The 25,706-nt window shown below is 42.9% G+C and overlaps 1 protein-coding gene across 1 annotated transcript in view; it reads left to right on the plus strand.

Moving 5' to 3' along the window:
- Window positions 1-25,706, plus strand: part of RNF213 (ring finger protein 213) — a gene marked incomplete at its 3' end in the record, with an annotated part of 236,290 nt that overhangs the window by 109,592 nt on the left and 100,992 nt on the right. Inside the window, 12 exon segments of the mRNA XM_042447563.1 lie at window positions 4,708-4,925; window positions 6,117-6,257; window positions 8,094-8,255; window positions 11,126-12,266; window positions 13,580-13,773; window positions 15,832-15,987; window positions 18,080-21,676; window positions 22,753-22,889; window positions 23,140-23,235; window positions 23,555-23,673; window positions 24,477-24,611; window positions 24,727-24,809. Of these exon segments, the coding sequence (XP_042303497.1) occupies window positions 4,708-4,925; window positions 6,117-6,257; window positions 8,094-8,255; window positions 11,126-12,266; window positions 13,580-13,773; window positions 15,832-15,987; window positions 18,080-21,676; window positions 22,753-22,889; window positions 23,140-23,235; window positions 23,555-23,673; window positions 24,477-24,611; window positions 24,727-24,809 (6,179 nt within the window).

Raw genomic sequence — 25,706 nt, forward strand, 5'->3', positions numbered from 1 at the left:
CCGGTCTTGCCAGTCCAACAAATCCTGTGCCCTCTAAACATCATGCAAATCATTAGTGATGAGTGGGCTAAGCCAGCCTCTGCCAGGTCCAACCACGGCATTACCCGCAAGTACTACGTACTTCAGCCAGCCGTCATGGACAGACTCAAGGTCCCATCCGTGGATGCCCCTGTGTCAGCGCTCGTCTCATCAGCTGTTTTCAGCAGGGACGGGGAGGACACTCTCAGAAACCCAGAGGACCGTAGGGCCGACGGAGCACTAAAGAAGGCCCATGAGGCCCTATCCATTGCCATAAGGGCCGCAACCACCGTCTCGATGGTAATGCGAGCCACCCTCCAGTGGTCCCGTCAACTCCTGGACCTTATACCCAACCCAGATACCAAGGTCAAACAGACCGTTAACAAAATTGCCAGAGCGGCAGCCTTTGCAGCCGACGGCACCCTAGACACAATCCAACAGTGCGCTAGAGCCCAGGCAGCGGCCGTGGCAGTCGCAGGCAGTTCTGGCTCAAGAGCTGGAATGTGGATTCGAAATCCAAGCAGAACTTGGCCTTTACCCCATTCCTTGGCTCCAAGCTGTTCGGAGAGTCCTTAGAACCAGTGCTAGTAGAGGGCAAGGACAAGAAGAAAGCTCTTCCTTTCGCCCCTCCCAATCCTCCTACCCTTATTCCTCCAATTCCTTTAGAGCCAGGGAGTCCAGGACCAACAGACCATATTGGGGAGATACAAGATCTAACAAACAAGCTAAGCCCTCTTTCTCCGCCAAGGAAGGAGCGGGGTCCAAACAACCACGCAAAAATAACCCTCAATGACGGCGCCCCCCCAGTAGGGGGCAGGCTGCAGGGGTTCGGCCACGTCTGGGAGACATCCACCTCGGACAAATGGGTCCTGGATACCATTCGTCAGGGCTACAAGATAATTTTCCATCGTATGCCTCCAGACAAGTTCATTCCATCTCCCAGATCAGCCGACCCCAACAAGCACCGCCTCCTGCTGGAGGCCATCCAGCGCCTACTGGACATCAAAGCCATCGAACTCGTTCCAAGAAAAGAGAGGGGACTAGGTTGTTATTCCACCTTCTTCCTTGTTCCCACGAAAAACGGATCCTGGAGAGCCATCTTGAACCTCAGACGGGTCAACCGGTTCGTCCTAAAGAAAAAGTTCAGGATGGAGACGCTCAAGTCTATACTAGACGGCCTCCAGCCGGGAGACTACCTCTCATCGCTGGACTTCCAGGATGCTTACTTCCATATCTTGGTCCACCCTTCCTCAAGAAGATTCCTCAGGTTCAGATATGGCAAATGCCATTACCAATACAGAGCTCTCCCCTTCGGGCTAGCGTCTTCCCCCAGGGTGTTCACCAAAATCGTGGTGGCGCTGGTTGCCCTGTGGAGAACCCAACATTTACACGTCTATCCCTACCTCGACGACTTGTTAATCCGGTCACCCTCCAGAACTCAGGGGACTCAAGACACCTCTTCCATCCTCAGGTCGCTACAGGATCACGGTTTCCTCCTGAACCTAGAAAAGAGCTCGCTGCCCCCAAGCCAGCAGATCCACCACCTGGGAGCCATAATAGACACGCAGGAGGGGACGGTGCGTCTATCTCCTGATCGGATCCAGGCCATTCAGGGGGGCCATCTCAAAAGCCCTAAACTCCACGCGGCCCAGCCTCCAGCTGTTGGCTCACCTCCAGGGTCTCATGATAGCGTCTATCCAGTGCCTCCCCTGGGCGAGATTCCACTCCAGACCCCTACAATGGCTCCTTCTCCCACACCAGTGAGCCATTACCCTCAAGAGACACAAAACGATTCACCTCTCCGCCGAGACAAGGCAGTCGTTTCGCTGGTGGATGTCCGGTGCAGTCCACCGAGGTCGCCAAATTTGGAGGCCCCCGAGTGTCCAAATTACAACGGATGCCAGCCTCCGCGGCTGGGGAGCAGTTTGCGGGAAACAGCTGGCCCAGGGCAAGTGGAGCCCAGAGGAACTAACTCACAGCATCAACTGGCTGGAGCTCCTTGCAATCCGCCTCGCTCTACTGGCATTCAGCCGGACGATCCGTCAGAGGTCAGTCCTGATCAGGACCAACAACACCACAGCCAAGGCGCATGTCAACCGACAGGGGGGAACCAGATCCAGGTCTCTGATGGCCGAGGCTCAATCCCTGCTAGGATGGGCAGAGGCCAACCTCATAGCCTTAGAGGCAGAATACCTTCAAGGATCCCTAAACTCAAAGGCCGACTGGCTGAGCAGAACGGACATAGATCAGGGAGAGTGGAGCATCCACCCTCAAACCTTCCGGATGATTGCCGACAGGCTCGGTCAACCCGTGCTAGACCTGTTCGCCTCCCCCGCCAACGTCAAGACTCACAGGTTCTTTTCCAGGTTCCTAACGGAAGGGGCTGAGGGAATGGACGCCCTCAACTGCCCCTGGCCGCCGGGTCTCCTCTATGCATTCCCTCCGACTCCCCTGCTTACCAAGCTCCTGGCCAGGATACGCAGGTCCAACTCACAGGTGATCCTGGTAGCTCCAGCGTGGCCACGGCGACCCTGATTCTCAGAGATCCTGGCCATGGCGTCTCAGAGCTTCGCCCTTCCACTCAGGCCAGATCTCCTCGCACAAGGCCAGATCCATCATCCGGACCCAGCCTGGCTGCGGCTTCACGCTTGGAAATTGAACGCCACATGCTGAGCAGCTACGGCTACTCCCCAGAGGTGGTGGACTCCATTCTCGCATCGAGGCGCCAATCTACAAATAGGATCTACGAATACACCTTCAGGACATTCAGGAGGTGGTGCAAGCGCAAGAACAAAGACTTCATCAATGTTTCTGTTCCAACGCTGTTACAGTTCCTGCAGGAGGGGTTCCTCCAGGGTCTGCGGCCCAACACCATCAAGAGACAACTGCCAGCCATCACTTCCATACTGCCCCATAAGGTAGCAGCCAGGATATCCCAACACCCTCATGTCCGCAGGTTGCTGAAAGGGGTCGCCAACAAAGCGCCCCCGACCAAGCATAGATTCCCGTCATGGGACCTCCATCAAGTCCTAAAGGCTTTGACCGTCTCTCCTTTCGAGCCGCTGAGGGAAGTGGCCCTCAAGTTCCTGACCTTCAAGACGCTCATGCTGACAGCACTAGCTTCGGCGAGGCATGGGTCTGAGATCGGCGCCCTCTCCGTCCGCAAGGAACTGCTAATCATCAGGCCAGACTCCGTTCTTCTGAGACCCGATCCAACTTTCATCCCCAAAGTCAACTCCGTCTTCCACACCACTCAGGACATCGTCCTCCCGTCCTTCTGTCCTCGACCAACTACTGACTTGGAAAAGTGTTGGCATACTCTAGATGTTCGCAGGGCCATAAAAGTTTACCTCAAGAGAACGGCCACATTTAGAAAGTCTGAGGCGCTATTCGTTTCCTTTCGCCCTGGCTCAAAGGGCAAGAAAGTATCAGTGTCTACCTTGTCAAGGTGGATCAAGCAGTGCATAGTCCAGTGCTACAAGTCACTCAAGCTACAGCCGCCGGGGGACATCACCGCTCATTCGACAAGGAGTGCAGCTACTTCAGCAGCCCTGTCCACCAACGCTCCGCTGGCCGAGATTTGCAGAGCAGCCACGTGGAAGTCCCCATCTACCTTCACCAGACATTATAAGCTCGATCTCTTCCAATCAGCACAGGCGGCCTTTGGCCGGAGGGTTTTGCAGCAAATAGTGTCAGATCCGCCCTCCACGCCAGCCAGCCCTCCCTAGTATCTGGTCTGCTTTTATAAATCCCAAGTTCAGGATGCTCGGCCCCTTCTCTGCTGCTAAATGGAATGTTGGACTTACCTGAGAGACGTCCCTTTACAGCAGAGAAGGCTCGAGCATCCTCCCCACCCTATCTGCCTACTGGCGCGGGTGGACGGGATACAAGTTTCTCTAGACCGCATTAACTCTAGGGTGTGCTCGGCTTAAAACCGACTGGGGTTCCTGGGTAGCTCCACCCGCAAGGGCGGGGGGCCAGAGCCCTGGTCATGCCTTTGTCTCTTTGTTTCCTACCTGCCTACCAGGAGCCAAGTGGGCGGAGCCACCCAAGTTCAGGATGCTCGGGCCTTCTCTGCTGTAAAGGGACGTCTCTCAGGTAAGTCCAACGTTCCAATCACATATACTCTTTTGCAAGCAGTCATATTCATGTCAGTATGTAGGGAGGGCAGAGCAGCAATTTTTTTCCCTAACTCTGTGTCTTCCTGCCAGATTTCTGTCAGCAAGGGGATCTGGTAGTAGATGGGAAATTAGTATTTTGGGATGGGGTAAGAAGCAGAAAAGGGAAGAAGAATGAAACTGATGCATAATTAAACTTGTGCTCTACCTATATTAGGGTGGAAATAATTCAGCAAGTGAGACGGAAGGATAGATGGTCCTGGGGCAGTTCTTCATAAAAATTAGGAGCAGCCAATTGCTTCTTTACATGAAAATCTATAGTGGCTGCTTTCTCTTTTAGAAAAAAAAGTTTACAACACTAAATCCATTTTTCTTCCTTCCCTTTTTACAAGGGACTTCACTGTACAACTTTTAGTTAGAGGCAAGTAAGCCAGAACAAGCTATGCAAGCACTGAATGATTTGGTTAAGGTGAAAACAGATGGTGTAGTAGAAAGATCTACAATTGTCCCAAGGATATTAAATGCCATGATGTATTCTGTACTGAGTGCTTTTTGTTTTCATTCCCATTAGATATAAATGAGCTGAAAGTGTTTGTGGATCTGGCTTCTATCTCTGCGGGTGAGAATGACATGGATGTGGATCGTGTGGCTTGTTTCCATGATGCTGTGCTTGGTTATTCTTCCCTGTTATATGAGTTGAAGCAAGAAGCAGGGTTTGAGGAATTCATGGTGTGCTTGGACAAACTGTGGAAAGCCCTGGAAAGTGATCATAGTCTCCCCAAAAAACTGGTAATTCTTGCAGCAAACCTTACTCCATTTCTTTGTTACCTGCATTTTTGCAACCATGCATTTGAAAAACATAGCAAATTTGTTTTGTGGTACCATTGAGTTTTGTTAGATTTTTGCATTCTTTCTTCCTCATTAGATAGATAGGGATTTCCTGCATGCAAACCTATCTTTCTCTCTGTCATTCAAACTAACTGTGATTTAGGTCACTCCCCCTTTAGGGAAGTACTAACTCACTCTCTCAAATGATTTCCTCCTGAACTGTTTGTTTTCCATCTTCCTCCTCTCTCAACTTTCTTTGGAAAGATGGTGAGATAAAGTTTTTTTTTTACCTGAACTATTCACTAGCCAGATTAGGATATAGCCTCTATGTATATATAGGTTAAAGCCATTAGTAAACTTTTGTTTGAACTACAAGCTACTTGTATTGTTGTTGTTTTTGAGTCTGTCACAGTTCTTAGGGAAGCATTGTTAGATAAAGCACATTTCTGCTTTTCTTCTGATTTAAAGGTAGACCCTAACAGGCGGAGCTTTGATATTTTTAACATTTAAATATTTTTATTTCCTTAACAGAGGCTGAAGCCTTAGAAAGCTTAAATTACCCTACATTGAGAACAAAATGTTATTCAATAAAATACAAAGTTATTTTATTGTATGACATCCATCTTATAATAAGGTTTATAGACCAGTATGTGATTTATATGTGAACCACATACACTACAGTTTGTGCATTGTGTCAGTTGGTGAATTTAACAATATGTTACTTGGACTTTTTGAACTATCATTGTACTCAACATCTTAGAACCTGGGGAATTTAAAACATTCTCTGCTTTTGGTGATCGTTGCCTTTCGTCTCTAAATCATATCCTGTCACCATCTGTGGATTATGTTATTGTCTAATTTACTGTGTTGCATGATTTAATGTAGTGCTGTTGGAATTATTCCAGATTATTCGAAGAGTGCAATGGTTCTATGCCAGTACTGCAGCCACAACATTATGAGTTCAGTCCTGCAGGGTTGCAGGTTAACTCAGCCTTCCATCCTTTCGTAGGTTGGTAAAATGAGGATACATCTTGTTAGAGGAAATTGACTAACACATTGTAAACCGCTTCAAGAGTGCTTAGTTCACTATGAAGCAGTATAGAAATATAAAATGCTGCTATTGCTATTACACCTTCTTGCTGTGTCCCACAGTGTGATTCTGCAAGGCATTTGGAATGGATGAAAACCATAAAAGAGAGCCATGGTTCTGTGGAACTATCATCTATATCATTGGCAACTACAATCAATAGGAAAGGAATCTATAAAATTAGAGCCCCAGCTGAAGGCCAGATGGTAAGATATTACTCAAAAGGATCTAAGGCTTACATTGTTCTTGATACACCACCATAAATATTCCAAACTACAGAGGACCCTTGGTACTGGGCTTTGGTTCCAGGGTACCCCGTGGATACCAAAATCTATGGATGCTCAAATACCATTAAATACAGTGGTGCTGTAAAATGTCTCCTATATAAAATGGCAAAATCCAGCTTTGCATTTTGGAATGTGTCTGTGTCTGTGTCTGTGTAATATATATATATATATATATATATAGAGAGAGAGAGAGAGAGAGAGAGAGAGTTTCAAACCGTGGATGGTTGACTCTATAGATAAAAAGATGGTGGATATGGCGGGCTGACTGTATATTGATAAGCAGAAGTACTAACTTTGGAAGAATTAGAAGACCCTTATTCTTCCAGTTCTTTGCCTTGCTTTTTCTTACTGGTCTTTCTCCCCATTCCGTCCCTGGTGCTCATTCTTCTTATTCCAACCCCAATTACTGTTTAGCAGTAGCAGCCTCTCAGTTTCTCACCACCATAGCTATTGCTCAGCTTTCATTGGCCCTTTACAAACGGGCCTTTGTGGCGCCCCCATCACGTGCTAGGGGTCGGCCGAGGACCTAGCGTCCATACCGGCCTCACCCCAGCACGTGATGGGGGTGTAATAATGGCAGCGCCCTATACACACGGGCGCCACCATTTTGATGTATCGGACACATAGCGTCCACACGTCACGCCCAGGATGTGACGCCGCGAGTGCATAAGTAGCGCCTCGCGGCATCCCATCCAGGGCACAAGAAGAAGCCCCATTTTGGTGCTTCTTTGCTGCCTCCGGGAACTGCGCGGTTTGGCTGCTGCGGTTCCCAGACGCAGCAACCGGCGGCGGCGGCAGAGCGCCGCTTTTCTGTGGTCTGTAACCCGCCTTAATTATGAAAAAAGGCACCACATGGAACTACATTAGGGCCTTGTGAAGAACTGACTGTTCTAGAGCTGCTCCCACTTTTGTCTTTTCTGGTTAGGGATACCCTGAAATCTAATGGCAAAAGATAGTGCTGCAGGCTAAAAACAGATTTTAATTAGCTGAAATTAATTAATTTCTGAGTAACCACTTTTCTAAAGTGGAAATAGTTGTTCAGCGAGTGACAGAAAGGAGACATTTGTCCATAGTGTTCACATGCCTGTTAATCAGTATTCCTTATCCCACAACTGCTTTCTAGTTGTAGCATTTTCTAGATCTAGTTGCTGGGCCAGGGTACCTCAGTTAATGGTTTAGATCTGTTCTTGAGTTTTATTTGTTGAACAGAAAATATGGTACCAGAGACACCCTTTTCCTCTCTATTTTGCTGTTTACATATGCTTGGTATGAGATTTCAGGGGCAGCAACTATTCACGGTACCTGCAGTATGATCTACAATATGATCAGCCATAGTAGAATTCCACTCAAACTTTATTCAGTTGCTTGCTGCAACCACACTGCTACAATCCAACACACAAAATCTATTTCTCCAGACTGTCTCTACCATCCTCCCAGTGTCATGCTTCTTAAAAATACTTCCAGCTAGACAAAGGACAAACTCATTTTCAAAGAGTTTCTTTGTGAGAGGTTTTGCTAACTGCCATACCTGCATTTTGTTTGTAAAGATGTTCAAAGTGTCATTTGCCACAATTCTTTCAACATATAGTGCTCACTTTTGTTTACTGTTGATAGCTGCTAAGTCATGGTAGAGGAAAGAACTTGAATAACGGTAAATAATTAAAAATAAAAAGTCAATTTTCATTTCTAACAATTTATTATTATTGTTGTTGTTGTTATTATTATTATTATTATTATTATTATTATTATTTGAAGGTTTCTCTGGACACTGTCTTATGCCTGACCATCCTAGAAAACTATGAACATCCAGAAGAAGTACGACAATATTCTCTGGAAGAGCTCAGAGAATTAATGAATAAACTGATGTTAATGTCAGGAAAGGTAGAACAAAGTGCAGAAGTGGACAAGTTTTCTGAGGTAAGTTTTCACTTGGGTCTTTGTATGTGGTGGTGGGTGCTAGCATCCTGCACTGATCTCTATGCCTCTCCCTCTGTGATATGAATAAAAGAGGGTGGATAAGAATAAGAAGGAAAAGAAGAGAGTGAGTAAAAAGCAGAATGGGAGAGATGAGGGAAAGAGAAGTGGAAAAGTCAAGAGAGGAAAACAAATGGGGAAATGATGTTTGGGAAAATGTTTCACTGAATTATTCAAGGGACTAGCAATGTATGTGTAATATACTGAAGAAATGTGTAGGATTAATTACAGCTCACTCTTACGATAATAATAGAAAATAAATTGATCCAGAATATAAACAATATAGGGAGAAGAGGTTTTTGAAGAAAGTTATAATGCACTCCCAACCACCCAGAAAGACTGCAAACACTTTCCTTCCATACAGGCCCATGGGGTGTGGCTACCTGCCTATAAAGGCTTAAAAGGTTTGACATTCTGAAAGTGTCCTGGCTCCTTGAGGGCCTTGTTCTTCTGGTAGCAAACAAATGACTCTCCCGCACCCATACACATATTCTCATTCCATTCCAAGACTCACTTTTTCTACCCTTTCCCTGCCATTCTTTTTCTCTTCTTTCCTAAACTTCTGTTCTGCAAACCCAACTATTTTACTTTGACCTGCGACTGCAAATTTTTGTCTTCCTCTCCATCTTCCCTGCTGTGTTTCCAAAGAAATTGTACATATTAGTCTGCTTAAAACAGCAAAATGAAACATTTTATGCAATTTTAATATATCTTCCTGAAGCACCAGTACTTTCTGTTTTATTGAATGTGGCAAAGGGAGAGGCACCTACCCTAATGAATTCTAATGGCGTAAATCACTATCAAATACTTGGAATGTTGTCATAAGTTGAGGTGTCTAGAAAATGAGGTGAAATCACTAAAAAAAATCTAGCAAATTAGTAATGAATTAATTTCAAATTGTATCCTAAAATCTGATTGAGAGTTCAGTAAATTCTTCTGATCCTTCTAAGCCCCAGTGATCCATGTTGAAATTTAAAGACGAAAACTATTAAAATTTGAATATCCTGGACATTTCTATTCTTGAACCAGAGCTGATTGTCTGCTTGTGTTCTGAGAATACTAAAGGGGAGAAAAATCAAAGAAGATGAGAAATGGCCTTGAGGATATTTGATATTAGCTATTATGCTTGTATTGGTTTTCTCTATAAAATGAATGAACATGGGATCTATTATGATGTCATACTAATTGTTTTCTACAGGAACTTTCTAATAAAGAGATGTGTAAATTTATTAGCTTCACATTCAAGAAGGGTTGCATTTTTCATATGTCCACTGGAAAGGGTTGGGTACAAGGCACTTGGTCTCCAGAATGATAAAGAACAGTTACAGAGGCCAAACTGTAATGATTGTTTATTTCAATAAACAGTAATTGTTTTGTTACCAAGGCATACACTATCATGACAATATGAAACAGAGCTGTGATTAAAGACTGCACATAGTGAGGCTGTGAAACTAAATAACTGAAGAATAGCCATGTTAGTCTGGAAATTTCATCAATATGTAAAGGAATTGCATACTGGTTGCATATTGTAGCACCTTTGCTGTAAGATCCCTTTGCATACTAAGAGGATACATTCTAGTACGAATTGTTACGAGATTTTAATACCACATGGCCACTTCATCTTCCTTGCTTGAAGGCATACAGACCATCAGGTTTTTATTTGATTTGATTTTGATTTTATTTATTTTTATTTGATTTAGCCTAGGAAGTGAAGTAGCAAAACACTTAAATTCACTATCTTTGTAAGCCGCCCCAATTGCTTTGTAGAGGGGTGGAATATTATTATTATTATTATTATTATTATTATTATTATTATTATTATTATTATTTTCACTGGAGCTGGGTCAACACTGCCCAGTGAGTTATTTCTTACTTTAACAATTTTGTTCCCCAACAATGCTTAGCCAGTAGCATTTTGAATAAAAGTTTCTTGACCAGTTTCTAATTAGGGTATAATTGAACATAGTGGGCATGTTACAAGGTTAGTGCTTTATGCCATCTCCATAAGTTTGGTGTAGGAATCTTACCTATATCTTTAACTGGAGCTAGTTCCTCATGTCATTGAAGGCTCTGTTTTTAAAAAAAATATATTCTGGTGTAATAGCAGAATATTAAAGGGCGATATTCATCTTAAAGTTCTTTATTCAAATTGAAAATAGGAATAAATACTTGCTTAAATGCTCACAGGTTACAGAGAATTAGTCACAACTATCTACAGCCATGTTTGCTCCCAGAGTATTCTGGCCTCAAAACTGCCCTGATGTCCCCCCATTACCTGGGCACTCTGGAGCGATGCTAGGTGGCTGTTCACACGTGTGTTGCAGTGGTGCAAGTCACTTGCTCTGAGGCAGTAAACAAGGTGCCCTGCATCAGTCACATGGCTGGGCCCCTCATTCTGACCTCAGAGGGAGTGACTCAGTCCAGCAGTGCTGGCAAGCAGAACAGTGGGACGCATTGCAAACATTGCTCTGGAGGGCTCTGTATCTTCTGAGAAAATCTAGACCAAAAGGTGAATTTTTAAAATCCGTTGTAAGGGTAATGATCTTTTGTAAGGGTTGCCATATGTCATGTAGATAGTTCTCACCAGAATCAGGGATTGTGCCCTACGTCATCCAGACTGATTGCTGGGAGGATGCTGGAAGGATGTGCTGTTTGGCCCTTGCGGACATGGCCTAAGTGAGTGGAGCTGACTCAGATCCATTTTAGGTATTTTGGCAATTAAATTGATGGTGTGTGATGGTTTGCATTTGGTGTAGTACTAATATTTAAATGTACTTTCAATTCTCTTTTGTGTTTGCTTGTTCTGTGCCAAGGTATTTTCTAGTGTCCAGAGACTTGCCTTGTCCTTCATAAACCTTTATTGTGCTGGAAACATGCTCTTCCAATCTTGGATTGCTCAAGTGTATTGTTCGCCCGAGAATGAATTTTGTATTATCGTGGACTTCAGCTTGAATGCTAGCTGTAGCCTTTTTGGAAATGGAGAAGTGACAGAAATTCTGCCAACCATATGCCGGAAGATGGAGAGTTTCCTGGGGAGATGGAATCACTTCATGTCTGAGAAGAGATCCCAGTATTTTTATCTGAATTACTACACAGCTGAGCAACTTGTATACTTGTGCAGGGAACTTGGCTCCAAGTGCCCCAGTGAGGCAGCCCTAATGATGCTATCATTTATAAAGCACAACTGTAGTAAACAAGAAGTCCAGGAAATCTCCAGATTAGTGAAATCCAAGAAGCCAAAGAGCAGTTTTACTGATCTCTCTGGGATGGTAGCAAGTGAGAGAGAGTTGGCAGCACAACTGGAGCATATCTGGGACTCCTACATGGAAAGCATGGGCTCTTTTCTTCCAGATTGCTTGGAAATTGAAACCCTTGGTGCTTACCTTGACAAGCTGGCAGGACTGAAGAAGAGGAATGTTGTGCGTATATTGCCACAAAGTCTTCATGCTGGCAAACCCAACCTCATTCTTTGTCCTCGTTCTGAAGTGCTGGCTTCAGCTCTGGCCATCTACATGAACAGTCCAAAGGAGATGCTCCCCTCTTACGATGAGGTCTTGCTGTGTACAACGCACACAAGCTATGAAGAAGTGGCACTGTTTCTGAGGCGGTGCCTCACCCCAGGCTGCAAGGAGAGGAAAATTTACACCTTACTATTTGCTGATGAGTTGAGCTATGACGTTGGCTATAGGTTTGAAGAACTGTTCCAGAGCCTTCACTTGAAGCATCAGGATGACTACCACCTAGTGATCATCTGCAGTTGTGAGAGAGAGCATTGCTATGTCCCATCTGTCTTCAGTCAATACAAAGTTCTCATGATCCCTCAACAGCCTCTGAAGGATATCCAGAGTTACCTTGAGAATCATTACAAAGCCAGAGAGTCTGCAAGTTCATTAGCTTCTGTTTTCAAGGACCAGTTGTGTGTTGGGATTGTATCTTCCCAACGAGCTGGAGTGGGTAAGAGAATTACATTAAAAATCCCCCCCCCCAATTTTAGAGTGCTTAGAGCCATTTTGGATGTTACAATAAATGAGGAATGGTAATTTGTGGCCTTTCAGATATTGTCGAACAGCCTGTGATGAAAGTGGATTGGATTTTCAGTCCAGGCAACAGCTAGAAAGCTACAAATTGCCCACCATTGAGGTTAATAATGGTTTAGCATCCACCACTTTCTCTGTCTTGTCTGCCTGTCTTCTCTCTCTCTCCCACACACACACACACACACACACACACCAAAGAGCCACAGTAGGCCTTGAACGTGTCTGATCCTCTTTCAGTGTGCCTACTGTAAACAGGTGATAAGTTTCACTTCCAGTTAACCAGGATTAATTTTCATTTGTTGTTTTGTCTAATTCCAGCAATCTGTGGTTAATGTTAATTGGAGTTTGTTTAAGCAACAAGCTGGAGTGCCTGTAGAAAAATACTTACTTCAGAGCAGGTATTTCAGCCAGCTGTTGTGTGGAAACCTTGAAGATGACAGAGTTTATCTTACTACAGTGGACCCTTGTTATACGCTGGGGTTTGGTTCCAAGATCCCCCGTGTATAACAAAATCAGTGTATGCTCAAGTCCCATTAGATATAATGACATAGCAAAATGGTGTCCCTAATAAAAAATGGAACATCAAGGTAAATTTATACTTTTTTGGAACATTTTCAAACCATGTATGCTTGAATCCGTGTATAAAAAATCTGTGTATAAGAAGGGCCAACTGTAGTGTGCAGATAGTGCAGGTAAATTAGTTCCTCATCACTGGAGGTGCTGACTGTTTCACAACATAAGCACAAAGAAGCATTCCCACAACAGAGAGCATCCACTCTGGTTGGTATACGTTGAGAGGGGGACATCTTTTGCTGACCAAGCTGATATTTCCATCCACACTTTCATCACATAAGTCCCCAACCTGCCCCATATGCTTTCTGTGTGTATGCATTTGTGTGCTTGCACGTATGTGTGCATGTGCCTTCAGGTCACTTGTTCACTTAGGGCAGCCATTTGAATTTCATAGGGTTTTCTTATGCAAAGAATACTCATAAGTGGTTTGCCATTGGTTTCCTCTGAAATGTAATTCACAGCTCCTGGTATTCCTTGATGATTCCTTCATCCAAATGTTAACCAGACATGACCCTGCTTAGCTTCCAATATTTTATTATATATATGCCTGGATATTTACATGTTGCTAAATGATGATGTCCCACATCAATCTAATGTGTTTTTATTTCTCCCCTCTGTCCAATAATATCTAAAATGTTTGTTTCTTAATAATTTTAGGAAAATCTCTCTTTGTAAAGAGGCTGCATGAGAAAATGGAAGCAAAATTGCTCAACAGAAGAGTGCCTTTGAAAACAATTAGACTTATAGATCCATATGTGGATGAAAGTAAAGTACTAAAATCTCTTCTTCCATTCCTGGACTACCAGCATCAGAAACAGCCCATGATATTTCATTTTGATATCACTTCTTCAGTGAGTATACTACAGTTTTAACACAGGTTATTCCTTCATCTCATCTTTCTCACTGAATAAATCATTCTATCACTGGATTCATATATATATAAATCACTGAGCAAAGTGATTTAAAAGTTTAATTAAATCACCACAAGAAACACCCAATTTAAATCAGTGATTAAATAATTTGTGCTTTGATAATTTCAGTATATCCACAGTGGCTGGCATTCTGTTGAATATTTATGAGATTGCAAGGCAGCCTCATAGAATCATAGATTTGGACGAGACCACAAGGGCCATCCAGTCAAACCCCCTAACATGTATGAACTCATAATCAAAGCACCTCTGTCATGATGCTATAATTTTTGGGATTCACATTTACAATTTTTAATGACCAAATATCTTAGCTTAAAGACCCCATGGGGTCTCTTCAGCTGCCCGTCTCAGTGTTCCTTGCAGCTGGGAAAGCACTGCAGTCCCAGTGCTCCAAACAGCAGACTCTCAGAAACCCTTTGGTTGGGGTGCTGCCTCACTTGAGAGGTAGTTTTTGGAGAGTGGCATTAGCAGAACTAGCTACAATGACACAGCCCCATTGTTGTAACTGCATCTGCTGGTGCAGGATCTTGGCCATTTTTAGAAATAACAGAAGAAATCTGATTGTTAAAAATGTGTAAATTTGCAGCTGAAAGGAGGATGTGTGTAATCTTTAAAAATATTTTTTGTTAGCTTAGTAAATGGTAGTATGTAATATACTCATTACCTATGTCAAGCCATGAATGCTATATCAGTGCATTGTTATGATTTGGAATTATAGAAAATAAATCTACTCACATAGATTTATTTGAGTAGATTTGACTCAACTAAAATTGACTTTCTGAATCAATGAGAACGTGATAATTGATTAATGTAAGTTTCATTGATTCATTTGGTCCAGTCTAGTCGGATCAATCGTTTGTGGTGATTGTGGAGCATTATGTAGATACTGTACCTGGTATAGTCTCCTGGGAAGTGCAAGGAGGGGACAGAAGGCACTAGAGAGCCATATGGATACATGTGGTTTTGGGTCTTGAACTGATATTCAAAGGCCAGACCACTTGGACAGAACATCATTCTGCTTCCTTTAAAAAAAACTTCATTTAAAAAAAATACCTGTAAAAAATAACAGTAAATAAACACACACTGTCCTTAAAACATTTGCAGCTTCATCTCATCATCCACACTGATGCTACCATTTTTATTCATAGTCTGAAAACCAAATTCAAGTTTTCCAGTTTTTTCATATTTCATAGAATCGTAGAATTGGAAGAGGACCACAAGGGCCATCCAATCCATCCCCCCCTGCCATGCAGGAAATCTCAATCAAAGCATCTCCAGCAGATGGTCATCCAGCCTCTGCTTAAAGACTTCCAAAGAAGGAGACTCCACCACACTCCAAGGGAATTTGTTCCACTGTTGAACAGCCCTTACTGTCAGGAAGTTCCTCCTAATGTTGAGGTGGAATCTCTTTTCCTGTAGCTTGGGTCCATTGTTGGTCCTGTTCTCCAGAGCAGCAGAAAACAAGCTTGCTCCCTCTTCAGTATTACTTCCCTTCAAATATTTAAACAGGGCTATCATTTCACCTCTTAACCTTCTCTTCTCCAGGCTAAACATCCCCAGCTCCCTAAGTCGTTCCTCATAGGACATGGTTTCCAGACCCTTCACCATTTTAGCCGCCCTCCTTTGGACACGCTCCCGTTTCTCAATGTCCTATTTGAATTGTGGTGGCCAGAACTGATTGTAGGTAATATGTATGAGTATGACAGAGATGCTATGATACTATAAATGTAGGTTTAGATACTACGTTTGTGATAAGACTAAGATTTAACTTGTCCTTTTGAAATGAATGCCAAGAAAGAAATTTAGAATTTTATTTATAATATTATAAAAATAAAAATAAAAATTGAGGATTTGTATTTTGCTTTGTTCTGCCTTGCTTTAAAACAAATACGTAATCACCATTTTTCATCTACCCTGCTGACAATGAGAAGAGGTATCTCTCCTTGTTTGTTGCTCCATGACACCTTTGTGTTCTTTTAGGTTCAGAGTGGAATTCCAGAATTCTTGTTCAAACTGTTAGTTTTACAGTACCTGACAGATACAGATGGGAAACTCTGGCTGAGGAAACAGTGCCACCTATATATCATTGAAATTCTTGAAGTTTCTCCATCATCATCAAAAAAGCAAACAAGATCTGTAAGTATGGATATATACTGGCTGTATTCCTAGTTATTTCCGTCTCCTTTTTTAATCAATAGTCACCTACACTCCCCCCAGAATTTCTTTACAGAACTTTTCCTCATATTAAAAAAATATAAGTAGGAATCCTGTATGGCTCAGTGTGACATAGTAGTTCCACATGTGGAACTATGCCACAGCTGGCCATTCACCACTTAGCAAACAGCTTCTGCATCCCTCCCACATGTCCATTCCTTGGCTGGTGGAGAATAGGGATGAGGTACTAGAAAAGTGTCCAGCTATGTGCCCATATTATTATTATTATTATTATTATTATTATTATTTCTTACCCCCTTCTGCCTACGTAACAAGGCAGGAAGCAGGAAACAACAAATATGCATAACTTAAAACACAACTTCAGTTTAAACATTCAACAATTTAAAAGAACAAAAAGATCCATAAATATTAAAACAATCTGATGTTTAAAATTCATGATTTAAAATTTAGTTTTAAAACTCATCTGGACAGCCCTGCTGGTAGAGATTAGTCTTCAGTACTGTTTTAAATTCAGATAGCATATTCATAATCTCTTCTGGCAGGTCATTCCAGTCTAGGGGCGGCTGTAGAAAAGTCCTCTGGCTGACAGCTGCCAAACTAGTCCTAGCTATCTGGAGTAACAGTACACCAGAGGACCTGAATGTACGGGACAGATTATATGGGAAGAGGCGATCCTGTAGGTAACCTGAACCCAAACCACATAGGACTTTAAAGATAATAACTAACATAAGTCATATATACACTGGAATCTGCCAGGGTCCTGTGGAGACCTCAGTGGATCATGTAACCACAAGACACAAAATGCCCCCCCCCCCAGGTGTCAGCAATGAAAAACATAGCAATCCCAAGAGCGAGCATTTCTTTTCTATTTGGTGGAAAGGAAGCATGGAAGAAGATGGGTTTATATCAGTGGTGGGACTCTCACACACTGAGATCAAATCCAGTCCTCCTCAGAGGGTTCTTGAGATAAGCCCATGCTCTCCTTCCCCATGATACCATTCTTTGGCTTTCCAGCTTTTGTGCATTTTTTTTTCTTTCAAAGGGTTAAAATATGTTTCCTAAGACCAATACTGGTACTAAGAGCTGAAAACTCAAATATATTGGTATCCGCAGCTCCGCTCTTTGGCCTTTGATCGCACCCACAAGTGGAATACAGTCATTCCTCCCCCCCTCCCGAACATGAATTCTGCTCTCAGACTGAAACAGTTTCTGTACCTTTGGTTTAGGACCTCCTATTGCCTGGGAAGGTAGAAATTACAGCGTGTTACAGACCGCCCAAAACGGGCAGTCTCGCGCCACTGCCAGTTGCTGCCTCCAGGAACCGCAGCAGCCAAACCACACGGTTCCCGGGCACAGCAAGAAAGAAGTGCCAAAATGGTGCTTCTTTCTGCACCCCAGAAGTGGTGTCACAAGGTGTGAGGCGCACACTCGTGGCGTCACTTCCGCCGTGTGATGTCCGGATGCTATGCGTCCGCGACGTCAAAATAGTGGTGGCCATCTGTATAGGGCGCCACCATTTTGATGCTCTCGTTATGCGTGAGGGACAAGGCGCGTCAGAAAGCGCCTCCCCTCGCGCGTAACGACGGCGCCTCATGGGCCTGTCTGTAACGCGCCTACATTACCTCAAGTTTCCAACTAATACTAGTGACCTCTTATCGCTCTTCTGAATGTCAGTGCAGTCTCATAGCAAATAGTAAAGAAATGTATGTTATGTGATGTTTCAAATGAAACCTTTTTTCAGACAAATTTTAAATAGAATGTTGGATGTTCATGGCACAGAATTAGGAAGCACATTTATGGGATTTTGATTTGGGTAGAAATGTTTTAAGTAGATGAAAACTAAAAAGCAAAAGCAGCACTAATTTATGTTTATACTGATGATGTACAAGCTTGTAGTATTGAATTATAGGTCCTACCTCCAATATAGAATTGAAGTACTTTGGAAAAGTGACAAAGACTACAAGAAAGGGAGGAATAAATGTCATAAATGAATGATCTTACTAAACTTGTTGTGATCTTAATATAACTTTCTTGCCTCTACACTTTTTTCTAGATTTTTTCAGGATTCAAATACAACTTTCTTGACGTGTTTCCAAAAATAACCTGCAGATCACCCAAGGAAGTACTACAAATAGACACTGAGAGTAACTCATATCATGGCTCCACGGATCCAGGAATAGATTATGCAGTGTTTTGCAGTGAAGGTTTTCAGAGACCATTTCAGTACTTAAGAAGAGTCAACAAAGGAGATGATCTTGACAGATTCCAGTATACAGAAGGTTCAGTTGAAGGGACTCCTGTTGAATGCCTACAGCTCTTTCTGATACACTGTGGAGTGGTAGATCCTTCATGGTCAGAACTAAGGAACTTTGCATGGTTTTTGAACCTTCAGCTCAGAAATTGTGAAACTTCAGTATTTTGTAATGCTGATTTTGTCCAGGACACTTTGCAGGGCTTCAGAGGTTTTGTGGTCAACTTTATGATTTTAATGGCAAGGGATTTTGCAACACCTTCACTCAGCATTTCTGATGAGAGTCCTGGCAGGCAGTTTTCTGATATGGAAGGAGCCACAGAAGAAGATCTGGCTCCGTTTCGTATTCGCAAAAAGTGGGAATCTGAACCTCACCCATACATATTTTTCAATGAAGACGGTATATCCATGACGTTCATTGGCTTTCACCTCCAGCCCAATCCCAATGGTGGCATTGATGCGATCAGTCCTTTGAATAGAAATGTCATCAAGAGAAATGTGATGAGTACTGAGCTGTACCAGGGACTAATTCTTCAGAAAGTTCCATTCAACATTGATTTTGATGCATTGCCCAGACAGGAGAAAATTGAGAAACTTTGCATGGTTTTAGGAATCGAATGGCCTATAGATCCTGATGAAACATATGAACTCACAACAGACAATATACTAAAAATCCTTGCAATTGAAATGCGATTCAGGTGTGGGATCCCTGTTGTTCTCATGGGAGAAACTGGCTGTGGAAAAACCAGGCTTATAAAATTCCTGTGTGAACTGCGCAAATGTGGTGCCACTGCCGATAACATGAAGCTGGTCAAAGTCCATGGAGGCACCACAGCAGAGGCAATCTATGCAAAGGTCAAGGATGCAGAAGCTCTTGCTGTTGACAATAAGCAACAATATCAGTTTGACACAATCTTGTTTTTTGATGAAGCCAACACTACGGAAGCTGTCAGCAGCATTAAAGAAGTGCTGTGTGATCGCACAGTCCAAGGAGAGCCTTTGGTTCACAACTCAGGCTTGCAGGTCATAGCTGCATGCAATCCTTATCGCAGGCATACTGACAAAATGATTCAGCGCTTGGAATCAGCAGGTTTAGGATACCGTGTCAAAGCAGAGGAGACAAAAGAGAAGCTTGGCTCTATTCCTCTTAGGCAGCTTGTATATCGTGTCCATGCGCTTCCCCCTAGCATGATGCCCTTAGTGTGGGATTTTGGGCAATTGAACAACTGCACTGAAAAACTGTATATACAGCAGATTGTACAGAGACTTACCAGGTCAATACAAATGTCTGGCATGGAGATCCAGATAATAGCAGATGTGCTTTTTGTTTCTCAAACCTATATGAGGAAAAGGACTGATGAATGCAGTTTTATCAGCCTCAGAGATGTAGAACGCTGTGTGGAAGTCTTTAAGTGGTTCCATGGTCACAGCAAACTACTGATGAGGCATCTGGAGAAACATCTGGCAGAGAAGAAAGCCATAAATTTTTTCATCCCAAGAGACAAAGTCATCTGGTCCTTGGTTCTTTCTGTTGGTGTTTGCTACCACGCTTCCCTAGAAAGGAAAGAGGAATACCGAAAAGTCATCAGCAGAATGCTCCCAGAGCCATACAACAATGAGAAGGGAATACTTGAAGAAATTGTCTTAGTTCAGGATCTTTTTCTAAGTGGTGCACCTCTGAGGGAAACAATAGCCAGAAACCTGGCCTTGAAAGAAAATGTCTTCATGATGGTTATCTGCATTGAACTTAAAATCCCATTATTTCTTATAGGAAAGCCTGGGAGCTCAAAATCTCTTGCCAAGACCATCGTAGCTGATGCCATGCAAGGCCAAGCAGCGTATTCTGAACTTTATAAGGAGCTGAAGCAAATCCATTTGGTGTCTTTTCAGTGCAGCCCACACTCTACACCTGAGGGAATCATAAATACTTTCAAGCACTGTGCTCGCTTCCAAGAAGGGAAGAACCTGAAGGAGTATGTCTCTGTGGTAGTGCTAGATGAAATCGGTTTGGCTGAAGACTCTCCCAAAATGCCTCTGAAAACTCTCCATCCACTCCTGGAAGATGGATGTGTTGATGATGAACCACTCCCTCATAAAAAAGTGGGCTTCATTGGGATATCTAACTGGGCTCTGGATCCAGCCAAGATGAATCGGGGCATCTTTGTTTCCCGTGGAGAACCCAACAAGAAGGAACTTATAGAAAGTGCAAAGGGTATTTGTTCTTCAGAGCGTGTTATCCTGCAGAAAATTGAACGCCTCTTCCCCATCTTTGCAAATGCATATGAAGAGATTTGTAAGGTGCAAAGTAAGGAGTTTTTTGGGTTGCGTGACTATTACAGCCTCATAAAGATGGCATTTGCTTTAACTAAAAAATCTAACAGGTCACCAGCTCCTCGTGACATAGCAGAGGTGGTTCTCCGTAATTTCAGTGGGAAAGAAGATGTTGAGGCCTTGAACATTTTTATATCTAAGATCCCAGAGAAGGGAGACATCATCTCTGAGGACATTAGTACAATTGATCTAGTCAAGCAGAACATTTACAGTGACTATCAGGATGGTGAGTGCCGATACCTGCTTGTGTTGACAGAAAATTACGCAGCGCTTCAGATCCTCCAGCAGGCTTTTTTTAAAGATACCCAGCAGCCAGAGATTATTTTTGGTTCCAGCTTTCCCAAAGACCAGGAATATACCCAGATCTGCAGAAATATCAACCGAGTGAAGGTCTGTATGGAGACTGGGCAGATGGTTATCCTTCTCAACCTCCAGAATCTCTATGAAAGCCTCTATGATGCCCTCAACCAGTATTATGTTCAACTTGCTGGTCAGAAATATGTGGACCTGGGTTTAGGGACCCACCGTGTGAAGTGCCGAGTTCATCCTAAGTTCCGTTTGGTTGTCATAGAGGAGAAAGAGGTGGTGTACAAACAATTTCCCATTCCCTTGATCAATAGGCTTGAAAAACATTACTTGGATATCAACACTGTCTTGGACAAGTGGCAAAGGGATATTGTGGAAGAACTGAAGAAATGGGTCAGTGACTTCACAGCAGTTGAAACACAAAAATATTTGATGGGGCAGCAGAAATATACTCCTTCTGATGTCTTTGTTGGTTACCATTCTGACACCTGTGCCTCAGTGGTCCTGCAGGTGACGGAAAAGCTGAAAATGGATTTTTCTTCTCAGGAACGAAAGGGAAAAGTAGAAGAACAGGCCAAGTTGGTACTGCTGAACTGTGCCACACCAGACTCAGTTGTCCGTCTTGGTCATTCACGGCTGGGTTCCTTTCTGGCCGATGAGTTGGCAAGGGTGTACTTTCAGCAACAGCAGCACACTTCCCTTGCAGATTTCCTCACTGCTTGCCTTGGTGCAGAAGCCAGGGATCACACCGTTTTTACTGAGGTGAGTTCCTCTAAAATATTTATTTGTTATTTAATATATTCATAATGATGAGAAAGGCATACTTGGGTCTGAGCTTGTTCATTGGCTACACTTATCAAAGCTGTAGACAACAGCCTGGTCAGATGCAATAGGAAATAACTGTTTGTTACAGTAAAAGGCTGCAGCAAACATCCGGCTTGTGTATAGTTAAATGGGAAAGAGACAGAAGTCTATGTTCTCTATGCGTGTTGCATTCTGTTTTTGTAAGAAAAAAAACACAGTTTGTAGTTAACATCAGACCTGAATTAATGAAAGACAAAATACGACTAATACTACGAAGTAAAATTGCCGTGTCATGGGAGTATTTTGAAATTAAATTATGAATTGCAAATACACTTCATGACAACTCAATCATTTGTTTTTTTCACAACCCAAGTATGACTTTCCTGGAGTATTTCACACATGTAGCCAAATCCAAGCAAGAATAGTGCATGCTTTATGTGGGTTTTTATGGGTTTCAGCTTGGATTGCTTTTCTAGTTGTCCCATCTTTGTGCAAATTCTGAACATTCAAACAGTCTCCTCGTTTCTGGTAAAAGAGGTTAGTAGTATGTGGTTGGTAACTTAAGACATATGTTAATTACCCTTGAAACATAAAAGGAGGTATCCAAATACCATTCCTGAATGTCAGCTAGAAAAATATGGCCTTGCAATTGCCTTGGTTTGCATTCATCTTTCGCAGTCACAGTCTTCCCTATGGGGCTTTTTGTTGTCAAATGAAGATTATACTGTAGTCCAAAACCAGATTTTAGGGATTTAAATCAGCAGTTAGGACCCCTGGAAGCATCACTTGAATCCTTTTTGTTTTTTTATCGTAAAGACCAAAGGAGTAACTTTAAGCATACTCTGAAGGGCTTGCAGAGGACTTAATTATGTGTGTGAGTGAGGGGAAACCAAAGCCTTTTTCTTTGGTCAACAGACTATGCGGTGGTAGCATTCCCTTCAGTTTCTGAAGTGGGTTCCTATGTGGACATGTGTAATAGTCCTAGAAGCCTTTTTGTTTCACTCAAGCCTTGACCTTTTTCTTTACCATGTTAGATTACTACTTTCTCCAGACTCTTGACAGCAACAGACACAGAGATTTTGAAGGCAGAAGTACAGGGCAATATCAACAACCTCAAAGTTATGTTCTTGCATCAGTTTGACACAGAGCATTCCTTTCTGAAAGAAATCTGGTGAGTTGCTGCTTTTTTTATTCTAAAATGTTTGTAGACTGCATTTTTATGAAGATTTTTTTAAATGGTATGAAGGTCATGTGGGACTGTAGTGATATTTAATGTTACATTGTAACTGCTAGGATTTATGGGTATTGTACTGTTTTATATGGAAGAGGTAGGGATGTGTGTTTGCATTTCCCTGCCGGAAAAATCCTCCTAACCAATCCTCCTAACCAATAGCATGCCATCTGTTGATGTTTTCTCCCAGGAGTTTTCTTGATGCCACACATGGATGTAAAATCCTGATCATTCAGACAGACTTTGAAAATGGATCTCTCAGTGCCCAGCTTGTTGCATCAGCCAAGTATGTTAAAGAATTGTGTCATCATTTCCATCTTCTTAATTAGGCCAGTAGTGAGCCAATATGGTAAAATTTGATGGTTTCCACAAATAGCAATTGTTTTTTGCAAGCTCAAGTAACATCTAGACAAACATGGGAAAGTGTAAATTTTTGTATTGCTTTGTGAATCTAGCAGACATTTTACTACTGATTGTTGGGAAGTGCTAGGGATGCAACCTTATTGGAGTTGAAATTATGAGGAAGTAAGGACTAAACAGTAGTTGCTCATGAGTAGTAGGGCATGCAATCAGTCTTCTCCACATCTGATTCCCTTCTGTTGCAGGTATTCAGCTGTTAATGAAATCAACAAAATAGATCCGAGTGACGCCTCAGTGTTTGTTTTCTTCATCACTAAATTGTCACGAGTTGAAGGAGGAAGTACCTATGTGGGATTTCATGGAGGTAGGGCTGCTTGTGTACAAGAATGTAGAATAAAGATACATTTTCCAGCTAATTCATAATAGAACTCTTGGAAGTATTAAAAGAAAAATGGACATAGTGCACCTTGAAAATATTTGCAACTATCCCGTTGGACTATTTACAGCAAAAGATAATATATTTCTTTCAGAAGTATTCCATATAGCTACCTAATACTTTAGTGGTTTTTCTTTTCTCGGAGAGCACAGAAATTCAGGACACAGTAGTAACATTTTGTAGTGGAATAAAGGAATGTTTTGTCTTCTGCCTCTGCCTTGAGCCATTTCTTGACCCTTGTTGCCTCTTTCTTATAAGCTTATTCTCAGGGCCTCATGCATAGAATTACAACCAAATGTGTATTGTACTATAAATGCAGTCTTCTAAAGGCAGTTATTGTAAAACAAGAGACTAAAGATGAGATCAATCTTGCTGAGTTCTTATATAGTTGAGCTCATAACTTATTTATTCCGCCAGGCTTTTCCCCCGTGAGCCTTGTTGTTATGCTTTTCCCCCTCAATGTTTTGTTGTATTCCATTCTACACAGCCACTTATTTGATTGTTGTTGTTTGTAATTGTTTTTATTGTATTTTGTAATACTGTTGGGGTACGGCATTGTGATGGTTTTACCTGTTTTTATCCTTGTTGTACACCACTGTGATCCATGGAACAGCGGTATAGAAATAAAATATTATTGTTATTATTATCCCTCTTTGTTGCTAAAGATTTTTAAAGATAATTCCTTATCGGTGCAAATTACATTCCTCAGACATCTTGCTCTGTCTTGCTAGGATTGTGGCAGTCTGTGCATATCGATGATTTAAGGAGATCCCAGGATATGGTCTCTGATGTAACCACTTTGAGAAATGTCACCATTAGCCAGCTGTTTTGTGGAGAGGAGAAGGAGTCTGCAGGGAGTCATGAATGTAAGAATTTCATAAATATGCTAGTATCAAATTTTGACAGTTTTGTAATTCGCACTATACTTGTGTACCAGTATGCAAATTGTATCCGTCTAACTGATTTACTGCATTTTTCTAGCAATGATGGTGAAGGCAGTGGGAGAAAAGGAAGAGGAGATGGAAGTGGAGGAGTCTTCAGCAGCAAGACTAGAAACTTTGACTGTAAGTTCTGATCTGCCCCACTTCAATCATTCTATTTGATTCTCTGAAAAGATAGTTTGTATTGGATTCTTAATGATACTGAGGACAAGTAATATAATTCCAAAGATGTGATTACTCCCCCTATTCTGTTACAACTTATTTTCAGTGCCCTATCCCCCCCTCCCAATTGTTGAGGCAGCATATACTGTTTTTCCCACTAATACTGTCTTCACTATAGAAATCAAAGACATAGTGATGCTAGTCTGGAAAAATCAGTATGCAAAAGGATCTTGTAGCACCTTTGAGTCTGACTGACAGAAAAAAGCTGGTAGCATGAGCCTTCATAGACTTGAGTCGACTTCCTCAGATGCATGAAGTGGAGGGTCCAAGGACAGACCTATATAAGCAGGCTGTGTATGAGGAAAACAGTAGGAATGTAAACCTTGTTGATATGGAGATGAAGTGATACATTCAGTTTTAATGATGATTTAATGCAGGGGTCGGCAACCTCCGGCCCGCGGGCCGGATGCGGCCCGCGGAGGCCTCCCGCCTGGCCCCCGGGTGCTGTTGCCGTCGCCGCCGCGGCCGCCCGTAACAGCTCCTCGCCGCTCTGGGCGCCGCCATTTTGGGCGGCAAAATGGCGGCGGTCGCGCGAGACTTCGCTGCCATTTTGGGCAAAAAATGGCGGCGCCCATAGCGGCCTCTGGGGCTATGGGCACCGCCATTTTGGGCGGCAAAATGGAGGCGAAATCTCACGCGGCCTCAGGGGAGGTCGCGCGAGACTTCGCCGCCATTTTGCCGCCCAAAATGGCGGGGCGCCCGCCGAGCGGTTGTATTGAAAAGCCGAGATGGGCAGCCGCGGGCGGCCAGCGGCGGCGGGCCTTTAGGAGGCCCGCTGCCGTCCCTGGGGCCCTCCAG

Source organism: Sceloporus undulatus, chromosome 2 (genome assembly GCF_019175285.1).
Source record: "Sceloporus undulatus isolate JIND9_A2432 ecotype Alabama chromosome 2, SceUnd_v1.1, whole genome shotgun sequence".
NCBI classification, from domain to species: Eukaryota; Metazoa; Chordata; class Lepidosauria; order Squamata; family Phrynosomatidae; genus Sceloporus; species Sceloporus undulatus.